A 25,590-nucleotide genomic window follows, 5' to 3' on the forward strand; every position below is an offset into this window, starting at 1 on the left:
TGAACTGTTGTTAGGTCAGATAAAGGTTAAAGGGCTGTGCAAGGTTTACTCCAGAGAAAATTCACTTCGTGATAAAAATAGAATCGAATATAGAAGATGTTTTTTTTCTTTCAGATATTGTAGCATCATTAAAAATTAAAAGACAGAACAGCCCTCTAGGAGAAAGTGCACATACATATCACGCACCATGGTTTACAGTCCTGTGAAAGATCAGCATGTGCTTGTAGCTTCAGATAAATGTAAGTTATATGTTTGAACAGTGGGATTTGAGGCCGTGGCATTTCAATCAATGAAAAGGAGACGTTACATGTTGAATGATACATTTCAACTTGACTGAATTGTTTTTATGAAAACTGATATTTATATGCCCTGCAAAGTAATTAGACTGCTTCATCAGTAAATCAGTAAATTGTTCTTCTGCATAAGTCGGTGGACATTAACAACAATGGCGGCCTGCACATGTCATGACCATATATTTCCTGGACCTGCTGGTTTTATTAGTCGGGTCACCCGGAATGGCGTTTCAGCCTCAAGATTATCCAGGGACAGCGCTGATCTTATTTGTATGAACGATGGCGTGGAAGAGCCGAGCAGCAATCAGAGCTCAAAGGGAAACACCGGGGCGTCTCGAAAGTATTTCAAACATGACACCGTCATCCCCGTACGCCGTCACCCCAATTACACTGCAGCTATAACTGGAAAACACTGACATGGAAACCTGTTGCAGTCAAATGTTAAGAGGGAAAAAATCTACTTATACCAAAGTCTAATTTAACTCAGACGCTTTCAAACTTTCCCCAAGGGATGTGTGCAACCAAATGTAATTTCAGGCTTATTAACAAATATCCCACAAGTTTTTTTTTTAAGATGTGCTTGTGTTACTGGGGCTTGGGGTGACCTTGAACGAACCGACCAGAGGCGTAACCATAAAGGCTGATCCTCCTGAAACCTAAGTATCTGTCAGTGCCAGCTCTCCCTGGGAAAAAATTAAAAAGGGTGTTTTGGAAATGTGTTTACGCTGCAGCGGTTGTATGCTACCCGCATTAAAGAACAGGAACTAAATCAAGTTGATTTTGTTATTGTATTATTCCCAGCAGAGGAACAAGAGGTTTTTACAGTTCACCACAGGAATGCCTCTTCATAACGGAGAGGTGTGAGGGTCGGAGATCAAGTCAAAGCAGTTCTGCGATGAGTGACAGTGACCTTATTATAACATCCCTCCACATCCAGTGATAATATTTACTGACCTGTACATGCACAGTATGCTCAGGGTCTTCTCAGTGTGCAGTTTAACTTTACAGCTTGTTTTCCCCCCTGCTCTTCAGTTTTTAACTTCATAAATCACATCAACTGTCAGGTTCTCTGTAAATAAATTTCCTTAATTCCCTTTCATGTTTGTTTTGGGGTTTTTTTTGCACTTGTGAATATGTATTTCCCCGTAGAATTATTAGAGGAGACAGATATTTTGGTCTAGTTTTCCACTAGATCCAAGTGTTGTGGTAACAGTTATGCTGCTTAATCATATTTCCATTTACTGTAACAGATATAATTAACACTATAATAATACTTATTATTCTTTTTAATTGACTTCCATTAAATGCGAAATAAACTAATTTCCCTTCTTTCATTTTATGATTTGTTCAAAACACACTGGTGATAAACCAGTGTGTTCCTGGGCTTTTATTTGCTCTCTGCTTGGTTTCCCCCAAAAGTTTATTCTTCTTTTGAATTGACAGACAACATAAAAACAAAACAAAGCACGGGAATGCAGTTCAACTGCTGTGTGGTAAATACTTCAAACTGTGTGTGATTTTGTTGTTTTTAGTGAGTCAGCTCCATGTAAATATTTGAACCATCTTGTGTGGCGTTGCACTGAACAGGATTTCACTGGTGGGTGTTGCTCTTACCATTCATTAAGCATCTGGACTGTATTTGTATTGACTCATTTTAAATCTAGCTACTTTAGCATGGCGCACTCAGTGACAGCGATTGCAACAAACAAACAGACGCTGACAGAATCATAAAAAGGGGGATAATATTCATCCTACATGAAATAGCCGACGCCCGTTGCGGCTGTTCAGAGTTCTCAAATGCGCATTTGTGTTTAATCTCTCTGGTCTATTCTTACTCGAGTGACATCATTGGCCGATGTTTCCAGGGCCGTGCCCCACAAGGCCGCCAGCAAGCAACCGGCGGTACGGAATCAATAGGAGATTGTTGCCGTACGAGTGCTGGTTTCAAGCTGGAGCGGAGTGTTTGAAAGGGGGGCTGACAAGGAAAGCAGAGCGGTTCAGGTTGAGATGACAGTTACAGGGATCTGCGAGTATAAACGTACACACACACACATAAATACAGTTCCCGTGCCTCAAGGGGGCAATAAAAGGACTTACGGTCACTACCTGGATTTTACTCAACTACCCTTGTAACTTGCCAAGCTCTTGAATCTTAAGTGAACTTTAACATAAAGTGAAACATAGTCTGATCCCAAAAGATTTCTTCTGCTTAAAATGTGTTGATTTACCTCATAGGGATAATGTGCATGTGCAATTAGGTTTAAGTTCCCACCAGTAGAGAACAAAGCCGGAAAAGAAGAAACACACACTAGTAAAACTGGAAGACAAAAATAGTCAGAGACAAAAACACACTCAAACACACGACTGTAATACTGTAATAATATAAAACATATACTATACAGTTACATATAACGATTCCCATTCTTTGTAGCCTCTATAAAAAAAGTGTTGCTTTTACATTTTCCGCATTTTTCCTTAAGCCTCATTACAAACATGCGTCTTGTCTTTCTCAAACAGCTACACTGACCTAATTGCATTTGGTCATAAGGCAGCCCTTTAATGCAGTGTGCCGCCACTTTAAAAGACGCAATCATTAAAGGTAGTGAATGGACAAAAGCCAATTGGCATACGTACATGGGCGTGCACGTACACAGACACACAGACACTGTGTGGTGACGGTGATTTGAGGCCTGACAGGTCGGCCCAGTAAAAGTCACTGGAACAGAGAACACGGACCGCTTTATGTTCTGCATTTATACATGTATGTTTATTATGAACATGTACAAAGGTGTAGTTTTGAGTGGACTTAAACTCAAGCCAAAATACATCAATCTGGGTATCTGTGTTTTTAAAGGATAAGCATGCCAACTATTTTTAGTCATGGCCTTTATTATCTTTAGTTTGTAAAAAAAAGAAAAAACTAAAACAAAAAAATAGGTAAAAGGGATTTTTTTTTTTCCTTTTTCTTTTTTTGATGTTCTATCAGAATATTTTGCAGCATCTGAACTTTGTCTCCTCGTCTGTTCTCATTATCTCACTTTCCTCCTCTGATTTCCCTTCCTGCCTCTCAGGCCGTTTCACTCGGGTTCCTCCATTACGCTACACTGCATTACCTAACATGAGGTCACTTCTGTTTTTAAACAAAAGTGATGAGAGTTAAAAACCAAAAACAAAGTCATCCATGCAGTCACCATCACAGAGGGTGAAACAGGTAATCTCTGTCTCGCTTTGTTTATGTCTTCCTCTGCGTTTTATTAGAAGAAACAGGAGGGGAGAAAAAAAGTAGGCTGGCGGGGTTGCAGTCTCTTTTACCTTAAACTAAAGCAGACAGACCATAGTGACTGGAAGAGAATGCCAGGGCACCTCTGCAGCAGGGTGACTGGCAGAATTATTGCCATGTGTGTGGTTCATTTGGGTGTCTAGAGTGAAATTGGGTGTGTAGCTTTTGTACAGACCTAATAGAGCCTGATGGAATCTGTCAGGGACAGTAGACTCAAAGAGAAGGACATATTTAAAAAAATAAATCTATATTCCTACAAATGCACGGTTAACTATTTTAGCAGTGTTGGTAGTTAAACCTACAGAAATAGATGGAGTGTGACTGCCGTTATGAGAATCTGCAGAACTACGTACAGTAAGTACTATAATCCCCCCCAGTAGGCCTGCATGATTCTCCACGTTCTTATCCACTGCCACCCAGCTTTATCTCCACAAAGGTCTCAACGGGCCGCTCAGCTCTGTGTGACACCGTGTGACGGCCTAAAAGAAGCTTTGACGCTGAACAGACCAGGGGAACAAAGTGGGCCAAAGCTGCTGCAGTTTCAATGCAATAACCAAGAAAAATAAACCAGGTTTAGAAAGACACTGCAGAGCAGTGTGTTTTGGTTGTTGAGTATCACTGATTGTTTCTCTATTGCACAGTATTTCCATCAGTTTTTTTTTCCATCTAAAAAAGCCCTGTGCATTTTGTAGTTCATTTGCTGAATGTTTTATTCTTCCTTATCTTCAGCTGCAGATCAATACTGGCTAGACGAAAAGCCTGAGGGTATAAATCCACAGTACTTTTCATATATCGAGATCCTTGATACAATAATAATCTCTCCTTGGGGTGTGTTTATTTGATACAATACAGAGGTTTGCAACCTTACCTATCTAGTCACAAGTGTGAACAGACATGGCAAAATATATAACAGCAGCGAATAAGGATATTTTATTTTAACTCACGGTGTGACAGAACCACACGGCAGTGGATGTACTTAACAGACACATAAAAACAGATTATGAGAGGAAACTGACATGTTAGTTTCTCCAGAAGTGGAAGAGGAATTGGGCAACGGTACCAACAGCCTGCTGGTTGAAAGCCCAGCATTACAGAGCAGCACCGCTCTGAAGCTTCAACTCAAACTCGTCCTCTGTTCCACATTCTGGGGGAAAAAAAAAAAAAATCAACCACTTCTGAAATAGAGAGGGGATAAAACTGTGGAGGTAATAATAATACACAGCTGCAGTAGACATGTTAATGAGTGTAGAGCAGTGCAAAATTTACAGTCCATTAAATGTTAAAATATAAGGTATGAAAAAGAAAAATATTTGTCGAGAAAAAAAAGGATCAAATTCTAAGGTACAGTTGTAATGTCTCCATCCATCTCTGCAAAGAACAAATGAAAAACATACATGCCACTATGGTTTTTCATGGGAAGCTTTCCAAATATTATAGATGTAACTTTATGAGACATAAAATGGTCCCAAACATCTGTCCTTTGGGAAACAGATGACAGATGTTTTCTCTTCAAAAGTATGGCTTCACCGTTGTGTCCAAAGCTGTGAGGTTGTCTCTGGAGAGAGGGGGCAGTAAAACCGAAGATGGCCAGACTGGAGTGCTAGATTGTCTTTCAAAAATCTAATTTAAACCTTTACTGCTTTGTTTCACAGCACACTGACCGAGGAGAGGAACTGCACAAGTTCACACAGGAGGAGGTGTAAAAGACAAAGAAGCACATGTTGGGCGAGTACTCAGACACAAGTAATCACTTTGTAAGAAGTGGTGCCACATTTCCGACCCTCTGATTGACAGATTCACCATTTGATTGAAAAGCTGGAGTCAACCTGCCCAGGAGATTTCTCCACAACAAACAAAGATGACCTTTCTCCTTGCAGCTGATTGACAAAATCTGACAGTCTAAACTGGAACCACGCAACCAGAAGAACAGGGAGACATGAGGCCGCTACCTCTGTAAAATCTGGCTTTTGTCAAACTTAAATCTGTCAAACATCATTAAAATCCAACCTAAACTGAAACTAACACACTGAAACAGCAGCCTCAGCACTCTTGCGAGTTCAGTAAATGAAACAGTTAAAGAATCTTTGTCTTGAAGCCAAATATCTACATGACAGAGCCCCCGATGGTTCACGGAGCCCAAAGTAGTTCAGGATATCTACATGATTCTTGAGGGCCTAAAATGAGTTGAGAGGAAGCTTATTTTAGGGACTGTTTTGTAAAATCCACCCAGCAATGAATTATGAGCTTGAATAGGCTGCTTAGCTAATCAGAAGATTAATTTCTGAGTGTATTCAACAAAGGAAAAAAATGAGAGTGACAAAGTGAAACTGTTTTCCAGCAGCTCTCATTTTTTCTTCAAAGCTCCAAAAGTTGGATCAATACAATGCATCAAAGGGCAAAACGACAGGCTAAAGACAAATATCTCCAGCTGGGCTTACAAGTCAGCCCGGACATCAAAATGATCCACAGCTGGACCAGGAAGTGTTTTCCATATTCGACATCTGTTGAAAGGGTTATGGATCTCAGTATATGTCAGTCCAGCTCAGACGGGCAAACTCAGGGAGATGTGACATGGCATCCATTATTTTTATTTCCTTTAGGATTTTTTTTTTTTTTAAGCTGTGATCAGTACCCAAAATTTCTGCTGCAAATTATTTGGATATTCATCTTTGCGTTTACACTCCATCAAGTCAAGCAACTCTTATATTCCCATCTGATTTATATTACTAAAGAAAAGCCCCGGGACATCCATGGTCCAACCGTTCAGTCACTGACAAGGTTCACCAGTGTGTAACACACACACACACACACACACACACACATAGCATGAGTCTCTCTACACAGTCAAAAATCACACAGTAATAAAAGTGCTGCCAGATACTGAAAGTTATCTTTTAAAAGCTGAAGAATCACTCACCCATGGTACATTTTTGGCAAGTCTGCAGCCATAAAATCACAACAAATCCAAGCCGTCAAGGGTGTAATTTCAGTTTAGAGGAGGGTTAAATCAGTGTCACAGTGACGTGGCTGTGAATAAAAAAAAATATTTTCCCCGTAACATTAAACAAATACTTTACCTTCTTTCTGCTTCTGCTTCACAAAGTTAAATTGTAACGGTTTCAGCAGTGAGCCGAGTGCAAAGAGCAACAACGGACACATGAAGCATAGCTGAGTTTAATACAAAACATACTGCCTCAGCTCTGTACACACATCATATGTCAGGCTACACAGATACACTGTAGGACAAAAGGAGACAAGAGACGTGCTCAAAACAGCTAAAATACACAGCATTCACTCCATCTGCTTGAGTTAAACGTGCTGTCATCCGATTATGTCATAAAACCGGGACAAAATAAATACAGAGCGAACATTTTGGCAGAATCTGAATTTATCCTGGCCAAGCTGAGCTGATAACGTACGAGCTTATGGTGAGAACTGCAGCAAAAGATGGGAATTGGTGTGTCAGGCATAACTGCGTATTGCCTTTCAAAACATGCTGATTGAAATTTAACATGGGGTCATTTGGAACTATAATTAGATGCTTATTTTATCTGGAGTAAATCTGCGGGACGAACAGTTTGTGACTGTCGGGACTGTACTGTGCTCCCTGGAACTCAGTAGTTACTCAGCACATGTGAAACGCAACTACTGATTTTGTTTCTCTTCTAATCAGGCCATGTGATGCTCCACAATATTCGAGCTGCCCGTGTGGGTATCATTCAACAAAGCTGACTGGCCCAAAGATGAGTGCTCTTGGCTTACAGTAAGATATATTTGGCAAATAGCAAAGAGAGAGAGAAAAAAATACCTCAGACAAATGAGAACAGCACAGTGTTTTTGGCTTCAGGAATTTACAGACGATCTTTGCAAACCCCTAATGTTCTTGGGATTTGTATTTTCTTTGGCAAAAACAAGAGACTAGCAGAAGACAGGCAGAGACAGGTGTGTGTGAGGCTGGAGCTGCATTCTCGTGGTATTAGGATATTACTTGTGAATACGACGAGCCCGGCCAAAGATCACAGCCATCAGTTTTAGATGTTCGTTGGCAAATACTGCACGGCAGTGAGAGACGGAGGCAGGTGAGCCCAGTGTAGCACTCGCTTGGCTTTGGAACATCTTTGACGAACCTCAGAGCTGAATAATTGAAAATGGCAGCTGAATGGAGAAATTTGTATACTAAAGAGGAGAGATTTGAAACTGTAGGAGGATGAGACGCCCTTACAGAGCTTAAACTACACTGCAACTCCCTCCAGGATGTAATCATCATGCTTTTTGTTATGCTGAGTAGTAATTGTTGGGTTGGATGATGCATTTTTGATTGTTTTTCATGTTCTAGGATAATATTATATACAGCTGTTGGGATTCAGAGGGAAGATAAAGGCTAAATGTTCTTGTTAGGATGGGGTGTTTTTAATATGATATATCTAGTAACTCCTCATAAATATCTTGCAACTTTCATAACTCTTAGATTTATGGTTTTACACTGCAGTTTTGTTTTTTCTGCTCATTTTTAATTTGTTTCTGTTGAACTTAAAAATGTTTCGATATGTGTTTTCTTGAAATAAGTTATAGCTTTGCCCTCCTCCACTTTTGTTAAATATCAAAAGGTGAGCAGATTTTATTATTTATTTTTTTTATTTTTTAATATTCAATAGCTGTGTTTCAGCCAATGTCATCAAATAATAGATTCAAGTTTTATAATTTTTTTCATGGCAGTAAAAGTGTCAAAACTGTGAATTTGCTTCACGGTCAAAGGGGTGAGTTCCAGATTTGTTGTCTTGCAAGGCCACAACCAGCTGGAGCTGGTGCCTCGTTGGATCAAGATATAAATTAGCCATTAGCCTATTGGCAAGACGTAAAAATAAAAAGTCTCAAGAATACTCTCTGTGACAGCAGCTGCTCATGTTACCTGGAGATGCTTTTGCTCACTCTGATTCACTGTGACTGCTGTTTTAAAAGAAATTTCCATCTTTGATGCCACACTTAAGAATCCTAAATGTTTTCCGGTGTAGTTGCATTAATCGAGGTACTTTCACAAAACCACATTTTGGGGGAGAAAACAAAGAATCCAATCGTTTCCTCTCCCCCATTGAAACATGCTGTTCTTGTTACAAGCTGTTCGGTTCCAAGAAAGCCTCCCAACATACTGGGTTTCATTTCAAAGTGAAAGCTAAAAACAGGCAATGCATCATTCCATTAAAGTATCAGTGTTGCCTACAAACAGGTAACAGACACATACCTTCCATAAATCACCTTCCCAGTTACATGTGGTCTCATATTTCTGACATGATGAGGGGTGATTAGTGTGGCATGCAGCACACTCATCTTCATTGTGCAGATCTGAATACTGTAACGAATAAATGTGAAAAGCAGCACATGTTTGTGTCATCCAACCCCAGGACACAAACTAACTAAATAACTAACTCACTCACCATACCTTTATAGCAGAGGCTCATCATGTTAAGAAAGCTGATATCACCTGTGAGTGTGTGTGTGTTCGTGTGTGTGTACATGCATGTTCTTTACGGACATGTGTCTGCATAAGCATTAGCCGTTGCACGCACCCCCCATGGTGTGTATCGTTTCTTTTTGAAGAACACAACATAAACAAAATGAAAGTGTACCCACAGGCCCTACACACACTTCCCTCATCCAACCCTCTGCCTGGAAACCGGCCAACTACTGGGCTCAAAATAACACAGACAGCTGCTTGACTTTTACTCGATCTGAGATCTGTGTGTGTGTGTGTGTGTGTGTGTGTGTGTGTGTGTGTGTGTGTGTGTGTGTGTGTGTGTGTGTGTGTGTGTGTGTGTGTGTGTGTGTGTGTGTGTGTGTGTGTGTGTGTGTGTGTGTGCATGCGTGCCTCTGTCTGCTGGTGTGTGTTCGTGGTGGGGAGGATTGAACGTAAAGGTACTGAACCCTCAGTGCACCTACTTCCTGTTTCTCTGAATGCAGGGTGTAACGACAGTAAAGTGCACGGTGGTGAGATCAGCGAAGCTTCCATTCTGACTGATGTGTGTGTTTTTGCCTATAGAGGGAGGTCTGGACGTCAGCGCCACTGCAATACCACAGCTCTGCAACTAATTGTTTTGTCTGCAAATTACCAATTACAACACTGTCGCCCTCTCTGGTAAAAAACAACAATTTCAACAAATCCCACAAAAACGAGTGGAATCGAGAGTGGAAAGGAAAAACCACGAGATCCAGCATGACCACACATGCACAAAAGATCCTACAACCCGTATTATGACCCGTCTGAGCTTTCTGTATGAATGCACTAGATACCACCCCTTTAAAAATGGCAGTGCGTGTCAAACACTACAATTCTCCTGTTTGAGGTTTTTTCAAAACAGAGATCACCAGTTGCATCAACAGAGAAGTGGAACCAATTAACTCCGTGAAGCACAAAAGCTGCATCTAAACCTTTCTTCTTCTGAGTACTTGTTTATACAAATAATGCATCCATTTGCTGTGTGCTGTGATGTTCATATGTAAACGCTGGTGAATGCATCAGGTCAACTGCGCTTCACTTTCTACTCTTCCAGCGCACTCGAAAACATCAGGACCTTGAGACTGTGCCATTAGTCGTGAAAAATGCTCACACACATGCACACGGGCCCATTAAACGGTCAAACGGGCTCTGAACAGGCTTTACTGTGGGGAATAAAACATTTAGCCAGACACTGGCGGTTGAAGCACAGCAGTGAAATACAAAGGTGGTGTTGTTGAGGAGCAGGGTAATTGGTAGAAATGAACAGCTTAATACATCGCTGTGCCTCCACAGAGGATAATTATAGAGCTAAAAATGCTAATTTAAGTGTTGAAACCTTGCTATTGCCATACATGAGCAAGATCTCATCAGGGTGAGGCGATCTGCATGGAGGGAACCTGAGAGTGAAAAATCTCAACTTCATTCTTTCAGCTTTCGCTTTTACTGCTTTCAAACATCACTTCTGTTTCCTTTCTTCGATTTCATTGACTAAATCAGTTTCTCTGTCTGCGTTTCCTTTTTTGTACATTTCCATGTTCCCGATCCTTACTTATTTTCTACTGTGTTTGATCTTTTTTTAACTTGTTCCTCACACCATTTCTTCTTTACTGTTCTCCTCCATTATTGAACCGGAATAATTTTTATTGACTTGTCAACAGTTTTCCTTTCAGCTCTGGTCACTGAGTGCTGCTATTATTCATCATGTTGTAATGTTTACACAGTGAGTAAATGTTTTATTTTTGGCCTGATGGTTAAACAGTGTAATAACGGAGCTCCGGCCACAGAGAATGTGTGATTTATGTTTCTGACAAGTGTTATTCTCAGTTTCATACACCAAATGATTAAAAGTAATAATCTGAAGATCAATAGATTGTTTAAATCATTCTTATTCTTGCAGAGATTCACAGACATGTGAAATCATAACCAAGCTTCTCCATCGGTGTGTGAGTATGTGTGTGTGTGTGTGTGTGTGTGTGTGTGTGTGTGTGTGTGTGTGTGTGTGTGTGTGTGTGTGTGTGTGTGTGTGTGTGTTATGAACACATGCTGCCCACATGTGTCTGTGATCCCCTCTCCGCTCAGTAAAACTGTCCGTTTAGCAGACGAGATATTGGTTGCTTTTATTGGTCTCATCAAATGGAACAGAGTTTGACACTGATGATAAGGATGGAAAAATGATTCATTGAAAAAAGAAGAAGAAGAAGAAGAAGTGCCCAGAAACTCCACTGCATTTTTTCCACAGCTGTGCTCACAGTAAAATGTCACAGAGATTTACGAATCAAAAAACGAAGCACTGAAGTCTGAACATTGACACCGTGAGCCGCGATTCACAGAAACTGCAGATTTCAACGAAACTGATTAAAAGCTGTGTAGAATCCATCACCGTCACTGTGTTCCTCTTTCACTGCTTTGTCTCTTACTTCTGTTTACCTTCTTAGACTTCATTTAACTTTTTCCCTCCATCCATCCTTCTTTCCTGTTTCTGTATTTCTACTTCTTTTTCTAAACATGAGAGCCACATAAACACTGGGACGGAGGCAGCAGGGCTCCACTTGGCATCGACCACAAGGCTGTGATCTGAAAAGCTATTGTTAACATGAACAATGTGAATTCCTAAACAGAAAACTCAGGCAAGGTCAACATGTTACATAACATAACCAAACAAAACACAAACTATTCAATCTTTTATGCACTTTTTTCATGTTTTGCTTCTATAGAAATTGTTTGTTTTTATTCAATCTGTGAGAAGCACAGACATACATAGATGTGTTCACAGAGTATGTTTGTGTGGAATTTAGTTATATCTCGTCACACATAGTGTGTGATGTGGTAGGATCTCCACTCATGCTCAATTATTTTCATATAAACTTTAGTAAACAGTTACATGAACGTATTAAATAATTGTCTTTTTTTGTTTGCATCGATAGAGAAAATCACCCAATGACCTCTGAACACTGGGCCTCAAATAGTTTGCCTCATATTAAGGAGTCATTTTTGGTTAAATGCTGGGTGTCCTCCAGCTTCACAACAGGATTAGTGAATAATTGGGACTAGTGGAAACTTTCTCAAGACTTTTACCATTAAAAAAAGTTTTATACACATATTCATTCCAATAACTGGACCTGTTACACTTCTGGTCTTGTACTGGGCCTAAAAATAAGATAAAAATGCTGATTTTTCTTTATTAAATTGACATTCCTTCCATCTATCCATCCATCTTATTTGACACTTAGATGACATGAGATGGTAGAATGAAGAGAAAAAAAATAACAACGTAACACATTCCTACAGGTCTTCCCAGGGAAAGTCCAAGCTGCTCCAAGAACAAGTGAACAATAAAATCTCTCCAGAACAGTTCTGGGCCAAACTCAAGGCCTCCTACCAGTTTTAGGAACCTGGTAGACGTATACTTGATAATAATGCAAAGTTAAATTCTTAAATTTTTTCTTAATTAGTGAATATGCAATACTGATCATAGTGGCATTGGAACACCAGCAGTCTCTCTGGCTCACAGTGTGATAAAGCTCCAGACTAACAGTCACATAATTCAATTGACACACCACATTGGCAGGCGCTGCCAGCTGAAGACAAATATGCTGCAGGTCAATATACAGAGGTGTCAGCTGTAAAGGCTTCAGTTTCCAAACGTATTTAGCAAGCTTGGTATGAGGACTGTGGCCATTGAGAGGCTCTCAACACAAAAGAGCATTTCAAGGAAAGATTTAAAAATAAACTTAGATGTCTTCTATATCTGCCTATAAAAGTAGGAAACAGTATCAATATCTTTACCAAAAAATAAATAAATATATATATACTTTTGGCATGGAAACCAGCTGATAGGATGACTTCAGGTCTGACTTAGAAAGATCTGAGGAAAAACAATGAGATGATATCAAAAGCCTCTTTATACTTGATTTTTTTTTTCTTATTAACATAAATACACAGTTGCCTTGGTTATTTGAACTCCTGCAGCTGGCAGGTTAACTTTATCTTTCTGTTATCTGGAAAACATGATTGATCTGGTCTGGGCTGCAAACTGCCCCGTTTGACACTTCTTCTTTCAGGATCATCCAGTTTTTGCTATGACCATTGAAATAAAGAACCATAGCTAAATGAATGTTGGTGTGTTAGTAAACGCTTGAACACATAAACCCCAGTTACAATTAATAAATCCCAGTTCTGCTGCCGTTTTTTAGAAGATGGAGGGTCAGTGCCAGGACCATTTGGCTTTTCCTTCAACTTGCCATCTTTAAAAGTAACTGCGGTCAGGACGAGCTCAGCTTAGTGAGAGTTTAGAATGTTCTCGTGGAAACAACTCCAGTTTACAGCTTTTCCTTTCTTGTCCTTCAGACATCTGCTGCCCATCTCTTCTCCCATCACCTCTGTATTTGGAAAAGGAATAACAACCTGTCTCCTTTTAAAATAGACACAGATGCCACGTGCATTGTTAACATCCCACTGTATCTCCTCACTCCTCTCATTCCTCCTTGCCTCAGACAAACCTAACAAAATGTGCAGACAACAAGGAAAAAAAAAGAATGAAGTGACCCCTATAAAAACTAACAGAAACAACTGGATGAGGTTGGTTCTTTCCATTATGCATGTAAACCTATTAAAGCCCAGATGTTGACCTCGGTCCAGCACTCTGGTTGTATACAGTGAGTCAGTCCGGTGCCAGCGAGTGCCAAGCGCCTCAGTCAAACTCTCAGATTCTGATTATATCTCCCATGGATAATGGGGTCTAGATGAATTCCTGTTAGGATCAGGTCCCAGAGGCTGCCTGGTCATTTAGCCAGAATTATACAATAATGTCACTTAATGAAACGAGCTGTTCCATGTGCCTCCACTGGGCCATGAAACCAAGAGATTCAAATAAGCACACCTACACAGGTGGTCTGTTCCTGCCACATAAAGCTATGCAATGCTAATGTGTTGCTTATCAGCCATTTTCTGATTCACAGCTCCTAAACCTTTCCATTTTAAGTAACAGCTGAAAACTTAAATTCTGCCCTAAAAATGTCAGGCAACAGTAAAACTACAAGAAAAGTAATCTTGTAGTTTTAATCACTTAAGACTAAACAGTTAATATCATTCACTGTTTGAAAACCAACTTTAGCCTGTAGTCCAACAATTAGTCGCTGAAATATTGAATGTGCCACTGAATAACACAGCAAGAGATGAAAAGGCAGTCTGGAAATGTCAAACACCAAGCCTGCCACTTCAGATTATCTCTCTGCAACACTTTCCCTGTTCTGTATCAAGCTGCTCAGACCCAAGGTTACATTTGTGTGATAACATTTAAGATTGTTTGCAACATGTATTCACTTCGCCCTTGGATCTGAGTGCAACGAGGTTTCACATTTTCCCCGACCTTCATGCTGCTGTTTATCAGTCATGGCTCTCACGTGAAAAACGTTTTGAAAAAAAAGAAAAGTTTGCATTTGAGTGCAAAAGATAGAAACAAAACATTTTGTGAACTATTGCTAACATAACACATTATTGTGGTGTGTGTGTGTGTATGTGTGTGTGTGTGTGTGTGCAACTCAGATCACACTGACAGTCAATAAAATGTATAAAGGAGTCAAAGCAGCGTAAGGAGTACTCCCATTACCCAAACTGCCTGGGGCTGCAAAGATACAAGCACATCACATCCGGTGTTGTTCCACTGAACTTAATCAAACAGACTCAGACGTTTCAAGTGGATAAAATATGTTGGCGTTATGTGCAGACAGAGATTCTTACACTGCCATGACTAGACTACACCAACACAGTTTTTCCTTTCTTGTGTGTCTGGGCTAATTGCCATTTATTTTATCGAAGGTGATTAATGTCAAAAAATAATTCGGGAGCGTTTTTAAATGACATACTGGCCATTTTCTTCAACGATGTCTAATGGCACCTCCTCTTTGTGAGGGACTGTGAGCACTCTTTTCTCATGGGAAGAGAATCGTTGGTTCGAACTCAGGGAGTCTTTCTGTGTGCATGTTTTCCGTGTGCATGTGAGGATTTTTAATGGGAACTCAAGTTTCCTCCTACAAACTCAACACATATATGTGAAGCTGAATGCCGAGGGTTTAAATGTGTTTTTCTCTTGCTAAAAATTAAACAAAATTAAATATATTTTGTAAACTTTTTTAATGGGAACATGTAAATATATATAGATTTCTAAAATACTGACTTAATTCCAAAATGTCTCAGGTTTAATCTTTAAGAACAAAATTGTGAGAAGAAGAAATCATGAAAGACACCAGAGTGTCTAATGCTCCCTGCAAAAACAATTTCAGTTTCACTGGCTGTATTTCTGCGATATCGCTGTCAGCAAAACATGACGACATTCCTCAGCATGAAAACTTTAACCATTCCTCAGAATGTGAAGCTTCATTTGGACAAATAACTCATCCGTCGATGACCTTAAAGCCAAGTGTTATTCTAAGACCTGTTTCCCTCATCACAGACAAAAAAAAAAAAAAAAAAAAACACCATCGTGGATGTTTTTCTATCGCAGTGACAGAAAAACCTGCACACTGACCTTGAGAAGTCCTTGTGATATTGTAACATGTGCGCTCCGCCACTCAGCCACAAGTAAACATTTTCAGTCTGTCATCGCTTGGACACAAATTAGAGAACATGCTCAGTTAGTCCCATATGAGGGGAGGAGTGAGAAACGAAAGCCACTGAGGGAGGACTGAGGAGCGAGTAGAGATGAAGCAACACAACAAAACAGAGAAGAAAAGTGAGCATTTACTCGATTCAAGAGTTTAAGCATGGAAAAAAAAAAATCATTAACCTTTACTTTTTAATGTACTGGTCTAATTAGGACAATTCAGCTATTCAGCTCACGAGGATGAATCCAAACGTGCAAGTGAAGGAGCCCCTCAACATCTCTCCGTGTTTAAATGAAAACACACGTCTGCCTGCAAGTGCTGCCAAAGAGCAAGACAATTCAAACCACATGAGAGGCACCACTGTGCGCGCGCACACACACACACACACACACACACACACACACACACACACACACACACACACACACACACGCGCGCGCGCGCACACACACCGAGATAAATCAGCTCCACTGTACAAAGTTCCACCAATCACTGAGCAGTAGGCCTTGGGGAAGAGGTGGTGGTCCACATGTGCGATGCTCTCGCTGGGTTTCTTTACTGTAGGGAACAGGAGATCAGGCAGAACTAATGCTGCTGATGTGATTAACTTCTGCAAAAACACTGAACATCTGCATGGATGCGGGTTGTTTGGAGGTGGAAAAGAGGGAGACGTATGGATTTTAGATCTGATGGAGAAATGTTCTGTTCGGGAGGATTCAGCAGAGCGTGTGTGTGGATCTGCTTTAAGTGTTCACACATTAAATCACAGTGAAGTAATACGGCTTGCTTTGGATCACGGCTGAACACACACAGAGGTTTCAGGTCGTTGCTTACTTCTGCAGCGAGAGGCTGAGGTTGCCGGAGCAGTTCTTGATCTTATTCTGGGCCTCCAGGTGGTTCATGCCCTCTGTGGCGATGCCGTCAATGGACAGGACCAGATCCCCAACGGCGATGCCGCCTTTGGCAGCTTTCCCGCCGTCCGTCAGCTGCAGGAACAGAATTAATAGTGATAAAAATGAAGCACAAAGAGTTTACCAAACAGTCAGGAGGGTAGTCAAGGTGAAGTGGAGAGTTTACATCCGCCCTGTATTTATGAGGGGATTTATGGATCCATCCTATTACAGATGGACTGTGGGAAAGCTAATGAAAGACCTCAATCCCGACCACATGACGGAGGAGCTAATGCACAGGCACCGAGGCATGTCCAATAGCAGGAGCCCTCACTTTTCAGTTACCTTTGTTTTAGTTTTATATGGTGTGCTGTCACACTGCGCCCACAGCTTGTTAGAACAGAAACGTTCAAAGGTTTCCAAGCACACTGCGTGGAGGAAAAACAAAACAGGAAACAAACTGTAAAACATGTCAAATCCTTAACATTCCTGTCTGTCAGGTAGCGTTCATTTTCTGCACGACAATAAAGACAAAAGAAACGGCATTTATACCACTGTAATATGTTGGTTTTTCATAAACAATGCCGAATTATAACATTTTATGCCATAAATTCTATTTTTGTTGTTGTTTTTTCACTTACTTTCTTTGGTTTCCTGAATATAATAAATTATGTTTAAGTCATTATTAGTTACAGGTCTAATGTCTCACCTGTCTCTGTGAACTCGGAGAACAATTACTTTCGGTATGCTAAAAATGTAATTGGGCTCAATCTAGCTTTGTTAATAATGCATAAAAATAATGGAGAGCACATGATTAGACCTTTAATCTCACTTGTTTTCCTTCTCATGATCAGCGAAAGTTCTTTTCAGGCTTGTTAAATGCATTCTTTCCCCTCATCTGTTCTTCAACCTGCATTTACAAAAAAAATTCTCACCACTGCTCACATGCAGACAACAAAATCACTTTTGAGTGGAAAAAACTATGCTCATTCTCACTGCATAACTATGAAACTGTGTGTAGTGTTACTGATGAAAAGAATTCATAGAGTACTGTACAGTGTGTGTGTGGAAACCATGCTGAACAGCGGGGCTGGTGTTTAGTACCAGCCCTGCTGTTCAACATGGGTTTTTTTTTTTTTGTGTGGCTTAAAGCTGTTTCAAATTAACCAACTTCCTCCAGAGTGGAAGTACAGCAATTAAACTTTGTTTAGATATTTAAAGCATACCTCAAAAATCATGGAAGACACAAATAACAAGAGACACGGAGCCCAGTTCACGTTTCATGCATGTGAACTGGGAGATAGCTGGTGTATGATGAAAATCATGTCGAATAATATCAGAGTAATATCTATCTGCCACCTTTAATACCTTCTGAGCCAACAAAAATGGCCTGATCATTTTTTTTTTTTTTCTTACAGAGGTTTACAAATGCACGTGTTGCACTTCATATAAGCAGATTTTTTTTTTTTTTTTTTGCCTAAAACTCTATATTAGTATCTGTCAGCAGCGTTATTGTCACAGGTCTGGACTCATTGTCACTATCTAACAAGACAATACGTTGTGCCTGCCGCTGTCATGAAAGCCAGAGCTGCTCTTATCTTACGGCTGAGGGAGTGCAGTGACACATTTGGAAATGTGCGTAGGAAGTACCCTTGTCTTTTTCCCATGACGCCAAAGACTTTCACACCAAGCAAGATCTTCAGAAACCCACAATTTAAGTCAATATTTTTGACATCATGTTATTGAAAATAAATTTTTTTAACAATCTAACCAAGCAGTTTTATCTGGCTTTTAATAAAAGATGAGAGATGGGTTAAAAAAGCTGTTGAGCAGAAACACTTTGCAGCTGTAGGTCTGACCATTCTTGGTCACACACAGGGTCTGAGTGTGTCCAAAGCCGAGTGAGGTCATTTGTTTCTTTTGACACCATTTATAAAAGGACCGCACAGACCACTTGACTGAAGGCACACACATGCACACAGGCTGCTTGTGTGGTGCTTCTCGCAACGAAGCGGCTTTGACACTGTCCGACAATTCATCACATCAGATCAAGCTCTTGAACTCCAAACATCTAAAAGGTGCTTCTCCTGAATGTACAACGACAGATAAAGATGAGTGAGTGGAACAAAGGTTTTACTCAGACCTTGGCCAGTTTCCTTCTGACTCTCTCTCACGCGCCCACACACACACACACACACACACACACGGACAGACAGGGAGGGCTAATAAAAGAGGCTCTGTACACGGATTAGTGTTAAAGCTCTGCGGCCCCAACCTTTTATAGTCATATCCCAACACACGCAACATCACTCACCACTCCTCTGCAGCGCAGATGGCAGGTAGAGCAGAGTAATGAGGGCTCAGTCAGAAAACCACAAAAATACTGACCTAAATGTTAATGATAGAAGGTAAAGAAGATGAAGGCAACTTAGGTTATTGGAGGAATTGTTGAATGAATGAATTGTTGAGGGAACCACTCTGTCACTTTGATGCACCAAAACCAAACCAAAACGTATTTAATTAAATGTTTCAATTCCAGATTTGAAGACATCAGCGCTCATAAACACTAAAGTCCTTCCTGTGATTTCTTGTGTCACCCCAAGGCGGCTGGAACCCAAGGTTAAGAACCACTCTAATACAGCAATACAAATGAGTACAACAGATGTTAAAACAAGTGAGCAAGGTACATCGTGCTTTAGTGGTTAGCACTGTTGCCTCGTGCCAAAGTTCTAGGTTCAAGTGCAGGTCTTTGTGTGTGGAGTTTTGGCGTTATCCTTGTGTGTGTGTGTGTGTGTGTGTGTGTCTGTGTGTGTGTGTGTGTGTTGGTTTTCTCTGAGTACTGAGATGTTCTTCCATATCCCAAAACAGGTGCTTGAGGTTAACTGATGTCTCCGGTGCCCTGTGACCCTAAACTGTATAAAGTCATATAAAAGACGGTAGTACGAATAAAGTGAGGTGTAGTGGGAAGAAATATAGAAATATGTATATATTAAGTCTGTATGCAGAAAGCATGCTTAATAGCTCTTAGTATTGCCTTTCAAATCAGCAACAGAACAGAAAATAATCTATCAATGCAACAAGCCAAACCCTTTCAACTTTCCCACAGTGTATGATTTATTGCTAAACTGCTTTGACCAGTACAGAAAACAGCAGCTAACACCGAAAACATCCACTGAAGGCAATGTTCAGAGAACATTCAGACACATGCAGGACGAGCATGCAACAGAGATACACATGGAGATACAAAATATTGGAAACATGGCAGTAATTCTTATTTATCTATCACTCGAGAGGAAAAACACTGAAGATGGAGGTTAACAGAAACATCATAGGAAGATCTGGTGGTGCTTAGATGTGAAACAGATAATAAATCAATCCATCTTCTAGACTCTTTATCCAACTTTTGGCCACATGGGGCTACAGCTGATAACAGCTGTCAGCGGAATGCAGGGAAAACAATGAACGGCTCCCCCATGACAGAAAACATTCACAACTATGAGTAATTTAAAGTCATCATTAAAAATGTCTTGAGAAGTATTTATTCAAGAGGAGGGAAACATGCAAACGCCACACAGAAAGGCTCAAATCAAAGAAGGCAGTATTCACACAGATTCAAAAACTGAGGTATTCCCACTGCAAGGTGAGAGCATCAACCACCACACGACTGTCAAAGCCTGGCTTGATACACAGTGCACTGGAAACATTTTAAGAGATGATCATCACCTCATTTCAATCTTCTCAAAGCACTTCAGAGATGGACATATAAATCCCAACGCAATATGAGTTGATATCATGAAATATTCAGGTCATATTCATAAAATGTGTGTGTGTGTGTGTGTGTGTGTGTGTGTGTGTGTGTGTTCACACTGTCTTTTTAAATAAGAACTGTCCAACAGATTTTATTAAAACATTGTGTTTACTTTCGCAATACATTTATTTGACCGACTCATTTTTTGGTGTTGATTTTTACAAGAAATGAGGGAATTCAATCGTGTTGTTAAATGTTTTAACGTGTGTGTTTTACGCAGTCCGCAAAAAGCAAAAACCAGAAATAGAACATAGAAGACCAGGGGTGTTGTAAAAACGTAAATACACATTTTTATAACACCCCTGGTCTTCTATGTTTTGTTATCTTTTTTTTTTTTTTTTTTTTTTTTTTTTAACACACAGAGTCTTTGTGTAAAGTTCTGCTGTAGAACATATATCCATGCAGAAGTGAAAGGGCCAATACTCATGTCAACACTTATTGAAAAAGGGAGAAACACACATGAGCTGTATTACAGCCTTCACAGATGAACTTGCCATTCCGCTTCCAGCCATGTAATATTTCAACACATATGCTGTCTGATTTAAGTGCTTTGAAAAACGCCTGGTTTCATCACGTAGCAATAAAGGCTTGCTGAAACGCTGCAACACTGTGGGGTTCAAACATACACTGACCGGTTTGAGCCCTTTGAACAAAGCCTGCTTTCAGCACAGGGAGCGACAGGGATGACAGGCAGATGGTTCACATCACGCTATGATTGAAACGCCGAGAGCTGGCAGCACACATACCTCCAACCTACACAAAAAGTTGCTTCCATGTGCGCGCATTTGATATATTCATTTTGCTTACGCTTTGCTCCTTCAGGACAAAATTACATTTTATTACAGCTTTGAATTATATGAGCAGAAAATTATAACCAGGAAAATTTGTCCAAGAACTTTTGCTTCATTTTCTATCAATAAAATTTACTGCCACTGATCTTATTGTTTATTTGCCAAGTCTCCATTTATGGCCTACGCTGGGGATTTTAAAGTAAAAATGTGGAGAAGAAGTTGCATGACAACAACAGCTTTCTGACTTCTTAGCAACAAAGAAAAACAGCAACGGCAACAAAAGAAAAAGCCTAGGAAATCTTAAGACTAGTCAGAAGTGTGTGAGATCCAGGACAGACGTATCAAAAATGAAACAAAGAGAAGTGAGCAAACAGAACAGTAAAGAATATAAAAGTGAAGGAGGCACACGCAGGGGCTCACGTCATGCCTTTCCACTTCTATGGAGTCATCGGTAACACAGTAAACTGTGAGATACTGCTTCATTCACAACATATATTCCTGAATGAGGTAAATCTCACAGTTGAGTCATGGAAACATATGAAATAAGATCATGTGTTCGCGTGGCAAAATCCACTATTCTTTTCCAGGCATTACAATAAAAGTGTTTGTTTTCCATCAGTCTGCTGCTGGTGGACTGATTGAGCTGACAAGTCAATCTTTTGAAGGAGGATAATCAGACAAAACAATCGCAATCCAATTGCATTACTTATAAAGTATACACCTTTCTATGTGCTGCTCATATATCAACACAAAAGTAATTTGTACAGAGTGATTCAATAATGCAGAGCAGTGATAGAAGAGGGGAGAACAATAGAGTCTGGGAGTTATGTTCTTTATAGAAAAAGGGCAACGCTCCAGCTGCCAGAGAGAATCAATATAATGTTATATAGTGAGTTTTATAGGGCCTTGGCTCGAGGAGCTCTTTAAATGATTAGACATTCCTCTCTCAGGGTAGACGTGTGTGTGTGTTTGCACATGTATATTAACAAATACACAAAATAAAAATACTTTTAATCCAAAAATGCTTGAAAATCAGCCTTTTGTTCCCAAGATCTTTGTGTGCAGGGATGCATCATAATGTCACCTTCATGCTGGAGTCTCTAATAAGGAAAGGTTCCGTTCAATTGTGTTTCCATTGCTCATTCTGCAGGTACTGCTGCCAAACCCACAAAAAACACACTCCACACATTAAACTTAAAGCTTTGGATCCCACATTTAAGATGAGGAGCCTCTTTTAGAAAGGGCTTTAGAAAATGAGTTAGCCAACTCTGATATGAGAGTCTGGCTTTTATTATTGTCACGTTAAACTCTGCATCGAAGTCAAGGGAAGCTGACTGCATGAACACAACCCGCTCGCTGGCAGTTTAAACACAACCAAACATTTCTCACCATGTTCTTTTTTTAACCTCCACTGAGCCTCAAGCAGCTGCTAGACATGACCTGCCATTTCCTCATTTTGCAGATTAATGGCGAAGCTAAATGAATTTACACAGATGTCAGGAGACTATTTAGATGCACCATCATTCTGAGAATAAACCGTAGTAAACTGGTGACTGAGGTTATGGATGGGGTGGTGGGTGGCCCACTGTGAGGTCTGGCTTTTGTGTCCAGCAGTGCCAGCAGGCTCTGATATGGGGCATGGAGGGTTGCTTGGCTTGCCGGGTGTCATAATGTTGGAGCTTTTCTCCCACACGTGTCTGTCCAACGCTCCCATGAATGCCTCACCTGACAGAGCAGTCATGCTTGGGACACTCATTCGGGATTTTCTTGGTTTTGCCTGGTAGCCTCGTGAAAACAGCAGGTTTATTTTATTGTCTTTTCATTAGGAAATAAATCAAAATCACTACATATTCTACAATTGAAAATGTACAATTATTGAGATCACTGTATGGCCTTTGTGCGTGATTGTTGTCGTAACAGCGATCCAATATCATTAAAAGCCACATGTTTTTCTACCTGTGTTTTGCTATAAACCTTTCACAACCAGAGACTGAAGGATCTGTTTGTTAATGTGAAGCAGGCATTGATGGAGCTACTGAACACACATTCAGAAACACGGTAACATGAACACAAGACTAGATTGTTTTCATTCTGCACGGCAAGACACAGTAAGTTAGTTAATCATCATCAGGAGTCACTCAAAAAAGCTGGGAGGAATCCAAAAAACTGGGGTTTTGGTTATTTAACTGTTTGTAGCACATTTTGAAATGAAATTCTGTGATGCTATCGACAGATCATAAACATTAGAATTGTTTTTTTGCTGGGTCTAAAATACACTCAACATTGAAAACAGTTGTTTGAGTAGTTTTGTTAACCCTGAAAATTGAAAAAAGTTGCTTCATATAAGAAGACCTCAGGCCACACGCTGTTGTTTGGAAGTCAATGAAAAGTAACAGGAACAGAGGTAAGTCAGGCAGAAATACATGCGAGTAATTGACTATATAACGATATTTTTATTTGATATATGAACCACCTACAAGTAGCTTTTTGGAGCCCTCTTGTAAAATGTACAATAAATCCATGCGAGCCAACACTTAAGCGCCTAAGTCCCTCTGTACGGTGTCCAGTCAAACTTCCAACAGTTAAACACGAACAAGTCAAGCAGTGACTGTTGTTACACAAAGCATTTCATTCTGGACTGCTTACAGAAAAACCATTTGACTTTTATTGCTTTCTGTCTTTGCAGTCAAACAGTGACAGTGGTATTTTGAAAAAAAAAAAAAAAAAAAAAGATCCAGCCAGGCAACCGAGAGGAAGTCAAAGGAGACATGACGGGATAAGCAGCTCCTGTGGAAAACACATTATCGCTGCATTCAGCAGTAGGTTATTCTAGTCTCTTCATTGTGAATTCACTGCAGGATTTTGTGTCCCATCACTGCTGCTCTTCCAGGGGTAGTCAAGCTCTACAGACTGAAAACATTCCGTTTATTTACACCAAAACAGGCCTCAATGAAACTCGTCTCACTCATGAAATAAGGCGATTCTTTTTTCTTCTTTTTTTTTTAAAGAAATGGGAATACTTGAATGAAACTCAAAATTTACTCAAAGATGCCTTTTAAATTTAATATATTCTAAATATTTCTCCTCTGCATCAACAGAAAAACATTTCTTCATAACCAACAAATTACAGAGAATTTATTGACAATATTGTGCCTAAAAAATATTGAAAAAATTCTAAATAATGAATGTTATATAGTCTGTATAGACAATTAGAACACAATGAGAAAATTCAATGTCTAATAGAGGGAAATCCATCAAACACCAACACATATGTATACCAGTTTCCCACATTGTAAATTCTGCCTCCCATTTGTCTTTTTCTGGACCATAAATGGAGATTATTTTCTTTAGCTTATTTGGAAAGCAGGGTGTGCAGATTTGCATTTTCCAGGCAGATTTGGAGCGGTGTGCATCGACAAGGCAGCGTATTAGAGGGTTAAATCGCACACAGCAAAGTGCTGCAATATTCTGCGCAAAGCAGCGGTTAATTTAAATACTGGACTGATTACCCCTTGGAAACAATGGAAAACCAGATTTTAGAAACATATATTAAAAAACAAACAAATGAAAACAGCCTTGAAAAGTGGATAATTCAGATCAAGAGACGACATCTGGTCACTCTTTCAAAATCGCTTAAGAGATTTCAGAGATGAACAGTGCAGGTATGGCCTTCAATTGGCCACCATTAGTGACCTGATGAAAGCTATTTGCACGTGTTGTTTCTGCCTAACAGCCTCTTAAGTGCTGTTGGTACTTTAAAGAACTTAAATAAAGGAAATTATCACTCAACAGCGCTTCAACAAATGCGATTGCCTAAAAAGAAACGAAGCTGCTGGATGTATTTCAGGTGTGATGTTCCCTTCCAAGTATTTCCCCTATTGGGGTAAGTGAGACCGATTTAGTGCTTAAGATGGATTAGCCTGTCCATTAGCGGTGAAGACAGAAATGTTTTGCTAAGGTCAGCAGTAAGACATTATGGCATCATGAGCAAAATGGAATATTTGTTGAAAATAGTGTCCACACCGACATTATAAATGCTGTTTAGTTCGAGCTTTATTTCTCACGTTACATTAATCTATCCCTGTTGTAGACACAAAACACTCCATACACACACACTGACGGATTGATCTGTGGGAGAGGAAATGACAAGTTGTTGATCTTGGCCAGAGGACTATTTAACTAAGCTAGATAGACACTCAGAGGGAAAAGGAGACTTGTTTGATTAAGATGAATGTCAGCATGATTAGGTCGAACGCGAGAACTGTCAACTGGCTCTGGCAGCTGAAAGGTGAAGGCACAAAGGGTGAGACGGACCAACAGAGAGGGGAAGACAGGAAAAAGAAGGGAGGAGAAAGGATCTATGTATAGACCGACACGGCCTTTGAAATAGACCCATCGCTGTGGTCATTTGTTATCATCGCCTGTTGAAAAGCAT

General features: G+C 40.0%; 1 protein-coding gene across 3 annotated transcripts in view; it reads right to left on the bottom strand.

The window, feature by feature from the left end:
- The window catches only part of pdlim5a (PDZ and LIM domain 5a), a 61,075-nt gene that overhangs the window by 30,513 nt on the left and 4,972 nt on the right, over window positions 1–25,590 (bottom strand). For all 3 annotated transcript variants that reach the window (XM_030105370.1, XM_030105369.1, XM_030105368.1), the window contains exon 3: window positions 16,501–16,652. In XM_030105370.1, coding sequence (XP_029961230.1) covers window positions 16,501–16,652 — 152 coding nt within the window. The remainder of the gene's footprint in view (window positions 1–16,500; window positions 16,653–25,590) is intronic.

Source organism: Salarias fasciatus, chromosome 12 (genome assembly GCF_902148845.1).
Source record: "Salarias fasciatus chromosome 12, fSalaFa1.1, whole genome shotgun sequence".
Taxonomy (NCBI): Eukaryota; Metazoa; Chordata; class Actinopteri; order Blenniiformes; family Blenniidae; genus Salarias; species Salarias fasciatus.